Below are 5,068 nucleotides of genomic sequence, written 5' to 3' on the forward strand. Positions count from 1 at the left end.
AGTTTCTGGGGTACTTTGTTAGGGTACGAGTCCAATGGTTCCATTTCTGAAACGGTAAAATTCTAGAGTTTCTTTATATATGGGCTTAATCGTAGACATAATTTTCCTTTTATTGATGTATAAATCATTGCATATGTTTGTATTTTATAATCATGATACCAATTTTCACATGGTGTCAGAGCGTGGTTCCATAATCTGCTCTACCCTAACCCTCAAACCCTAACACAGCCGCCATTCATTCTTCATCATGGCTGGTGACCAACTGCCCAAAATAACAACCATCGACAACTCTTATGCCGATCATACCACACCATATTATCTTAACCCATTAGACTACCCAAGGTAGATGCATGTGAATGAAGCCTTGAATGACAACAACTATCTCCACTGGGTCAAGAGATGGATACCTTCTTGTTCGCCAAAAATAAAGTTGGGTTTGTTGTCGGGACTTTGAAGAAACCAGAAAATGAGGATGTTAATCAAATCTCATGGTTACGTTGTGACGCCATGATTAGAGGATTTCTAGCTACAACCATGGAAAAGGAAATAAGTGTTAGTGTGAGATACGCTAATTCGGCCGAAGAAATATGGAACGATTTGCCAGGTTGTTTCGAGAAAGAAAGCGCGCCTAGGGCGTATGAACTTAAGAAATTACTGACAACAACAAAGAAATATGAATCCTCAGTGTCAACCTATTACACGAGACTGATAGTCATATGGGGCGAGATAACCTCGATTTTCTCGGTTACAAAGTGCTTGTGTACGGGGTTCATGTGGGATAAGTAAGAAACTAAACTGATTCAAGAGACAAAGATTGTATGAGTTCCTTCTTGGACTTGACAAGGAGAACTCAATCATTAGAACCCAAATACTTGCCATGAAGCCTATTCCCACTTTGTTGGAGGCATATCGTCTTATTTCAAATGATGAACAACAAAGGGCAGTATGGGGAAGAAGACCAACACCGATTCCGCTGCGTTCCAAGCTTTTATGAAAAGAGAAGAACCTGTTGTTGCATAGAACCGAACCTGGCCTAAAACAAACAAGAAAACCAACATCGACAAGACAGGACATTGTGACTTTTGCGGGAAAGACGAGCACAATCGTGACGGGTGCTTTAAACTCGTCGGATATCCGGAATGGTGGCCCGGAAAGGTAAAATTGGACAATCTGGACAATGGGAGAGCAAATGCGGCGTGCGTTGAAGCCGGCTCTAGCCGTGATGAAAATGCCCTAAATGAATCGAGCCCGATACCGTGTTGAGTCAAGATTTGACCCAAAACTGATCAGATTGAAGATTGGAATCTTCTCAACCTCCTCAGAAATGACTAAGTATGGAACCGGGCACACCTTAGACTTCCGAGCAAGCTTTTACTTAGCCAGGTACGATATTTTGTCTTTCGGGCAAGGTTATCTTCTTAAAGTCTTCTTTCGTGGATATCCGGGCAGGGTTTGCAAATTAGTGTATTACCGGGAAAGGTTCACTAGTTTATGCAAGTCCGGTCAAGGATCACTTTACCAAGCAAGTCTGTTCTTCATAACCAAGTAAGGTTCACTCCCGAGTAAGCTTTTGGCTAACCAAGCTCATGAATCCAAGTGACTGAAAGACCGGGCAAGGTATTCTTTAATAATACAGTGGTCCAAGTAGGCTTGATGTTTTAATGGAATATCCCAAAGTAACATCGGGCAAGGTTTAACTTAAGCAAGGAATAGTGCTACCAAGCACACTTTGATAATAAGATATTCACTAGAAAAGAGTTGAAGGGACCATTGAAGAACAAGGTTGCTCGTAAGGGTTTGTCTGGGAAAGTCAGGAAAAGTCAAGAAGATTGAAGTCTACCCGGTGAGTATTTTACTTGGTAAAATACTCTTCAAGAAAAGTCTACACTGAAACTGATCCCAAGCACACTTCTATGTTACCAAGTTCTGAAGGATGGCAGAGCACACAGTCTACTCGGAAAATGAATATTGTTGCAGAGCCTACCCGGAAGACTTGTTTTACACTTAGAATTATTTCTGAATATGTAATTTGAATATGTTTTAGGATTTAGGGTTTCTAGAAGGAATGACAGCTGTCCATAGGTGTCAGGCCTATAAAAGGATTAATTAGGTCACACCTTAAGGATACGAAACGAAAAAGGGAAAACACAACAGACACAAAAAGATAGATGGCTGAATAGAATTGTACGGAAATAGCTTTCCCTTCAAGAAACCCTAAATCGATTAACGTTTGTATGATGAACATTATATGAATGGCAATCTTTTGAGTGAATCTTGATTGTGTTAGTTGCCTTTTGATTTATTGTTCAGCAACTACCCTGTTTGTTATTGATTCCGCCTTTAACAAACTTCTGTATTCTTTCTAATAATAGCAACCCGTCATTAACTCCCTTGTCGACACATTTATCTGTGTAAGTTATGACTTGATTTTGTAAAGATCTACCTACAATCGGGGACCTGACAAGTGGTATCAGAGCTGGTCACTGCTATTTTAGTAAGAAATTGTTGCTGATTGAAGATTTGAAGAACAATGACGTAAGCAGAACACTGTTCCATTAAAGAGTGACGTCAGCTGCTCTGTTCTTCAATTCTGTCCATATCTACATCTTTCCGGTGTTTTCTCTTCCTTATTTCAATTAAAGTTTAAATCTTTACTTTCCTTTCTTGTTCTATTCGCACCAGATTCATCAGATCTTAAGAACCTGTTTTCAGATCTGATTGTTTTAAAACTTATCCTTTTCAAATCAACTGATTTTGATTTTTAAAATGTCTGGTTACGAAGAACAAGAAGTGTCTACTAATAAGATTCCTAGACTCTATGGAAAGGAAAATTTCACAAAATGAAAGGTCTTATTTGAGACAGCAGTCTACTATAATGATGTGGATATGTGGAATTCAATCAAGAATGGACCACGGGACAACAATGAAGGTGCAAATGCAAATGCAACTGTTGCTGTGCGTGAAAGATTAAGAAAGATAGATGACAGGGCCTTAGCTATGATTAAGCTAGGACTGTCTTGGAATATTTTAACCAAGGTAGCACATCATCAACTGCCAAGGCAATGTATGATGCCATCCTTGAGATGTAGGAAGGGAATACTGAGTTGAAGAACATAAAGAAACAAAGATTGAAGCAACAGTTGGAAAGGTTCAAATACAAGGATTGTGAGAGATTGAAGTCAATCCTTGAAAGATTCTTAGCTATTATGAACGAGCTAAGAACAACTAATTATGTCATGACTGATTTTGACCTGAATACCAAGCTGCTCAACTCAATGCCTAAGGAATGGTACATTGCCTGCAAATTCATCCTTCAAAAGCCCAATTTCAATGATTTGAAGGTGGATGATGTGGTATGCTTCCTTCAGGCTGCAGAAATAGAAATGATTGAAAATGAAATGATCAAAGAAGAGAAGCCATGTTTTCAAGTAACCAAGCTCTCATTGCACCTATGGGGAACTTGTCAACCAAAAACCAACAACAGATTCCCATCATTGAAGAACCAAATGAGCATGGTGTTGATACACCTAAGGCTTTTGTTGGTTGTAGTTCAAGAAACTCACAAAACCAGTAGAGGTTTAATGTCCAACTCTTGGAAGAAAATGATTCAGCTTCAATGGCTAGTGGACATGGACCCTATGTTGGTGGTAATGGAAGTCATGGATCAGATTATCATGGTTTGCTCTCAATGTTCACTGACTCTTATATTGCTTTTGTTGCAAAGAACATGGTTCATACAAGCATTGTACAAGATGATCTAGAGCAGATAGATGCTGATGATTTGGAAAACATGGATTTGAAATGGCAAGCTGCCATGTTGGCACTCAGAAGCAAGAGGCTGTATAACAGAACTGGTAGATCACTTCTATCAGGGCCAAATGAAAGGATTGGGTTTGACAAGTCAAGGGCCATCTGTTACAACTACCAACAGCCAGGTCATTTTGCTAGAGAATGCAACATGCCAAGGAACTATCAAGTGAACCAATTTCAAAACCAACCAAGAAACCAGCAGCATCATCAACAGTTTCAACAGACTCAGCCAAGGAACAACTTCAATAACAACAACTCCAACAATTATAACCCCAACTTCAACAACTCCAACAATTATAACCCCAACTTCAACAAATCCAACAATTATAACCCCAACTTCAACAACTTCCAACAGCCTCCAATGAACAATAATCAACAATTTGTGCCTCAGAATCAAAACTTTCAAAGAAACAACAATCAAAACCTACAAACTATGCCAAACAACTCTGTCCTTATCAATCAGAATCAACCCAGAAATCAAGGAAATGTGGCTGTCACCTCACAACATGAGGGTGGTTTTGATTGGATCAATCATGAAGAAGACATTGCAGATGACATCAAGAGGGCAAATGTGGCATTTATGGCATTGATTGAGAAAGAAGTTGGATCATCATCTCAGGTACACTCTGCTCCTATTGTTGACTTAAATAAATTTATCAACGAATTGAAAACAAAAGTAGGCAAGTTGGAAAGTGAGTGTTTTAGGAAACAAAGTATCATCAATGGGTATGAGTCTAGTGAGCTGACCAGTGAAGAAAAGATTAAAAGCTTGAAAGATGATTGCATTATCAGTTACAGAACTCAAACCAGATACATCACTGAGATAGATGGATTAAAGAAAATGTTAGTTGAAGAAAAGGTGCAGAATACAAAACTGCAAGTTGAAAATGAATTCTTGAAGAATTTGATCTCCACTGGAAATATTTGTGGAATTCTGAATCAAGTGAAAGAAGAAGACAAATACAAAGCAGTTCCACCTCCATTCAACAACAATTTTATGCCCAAAGTTGACAAAGAGAAGAGAGATGCCATTTTTCAACAATTCAAAGAAGTGTTTGATGATAAAAGAGAATTTGTTGATTTGTACAAAAATGTTGAGGTGAATGAAGAAGGTGAATTTGTTGTGAAAGAAGAATTGAAAGAAGAGAAATCAATTGGAGTACAAGTCTCTGAGGATGACTTTTGATTATGATGATCTCAATCAAGATGATTTGGTGATTTAAGTGATCAAATCATAGATGAACAGATCAAGGAAGCT

The 5,068-nt window shown here is 38.5% G+C and overlaps 1 protein-coding gene across 1 annotated transcript; it reads left to right on the plus strand.

The window, feature by feature from the left end:
- The first annotated feature begins 399 nt into the window (after positions 1-399).
- LOC143623398 (uncharacterized) lies at positions 400-786 on the plus strand. Its single transcript, XM_077094321.1, has one exon. It carries the CDS (start codon positions 400-402, stop codon positions 784-786), a length of 387 nt encoding a protein of 128 aa, XP_076950436.1.
- The last annotated feature ends 4,282 nt before the right edge of the window (positions 787-5,068 follow it).

The sequence above is a fragment of the Bidens hawaiensis genome, unplaced genomic scaffold (genome assembly GCF_021521415.1).
Source record: "Bidens hawaiensis isolate Kalapana, Puna unplaced genomic scaffold, B.hawaiensis_p1.1 tig00003430_1, whole genome shotgun sequence".
Classification (NCBI taxonomy): domain Eukaryota; kingdom Viridiplantae; phylum Streptophyta; class Magnoliopsida; order Asterales; family Asteraceae; genus Bidens; species Bidens hawaiensis.

Bases quoted from the DNA above. Each gene is read 5' to 3' on its own strand.
- LOC143623398 (XM_077094321.1), top strand. From the start codon at position 400: ATGGATACCTTCTTGTTCGCCAAAAATAAAGTTGGGTTTGTTGTCGGG.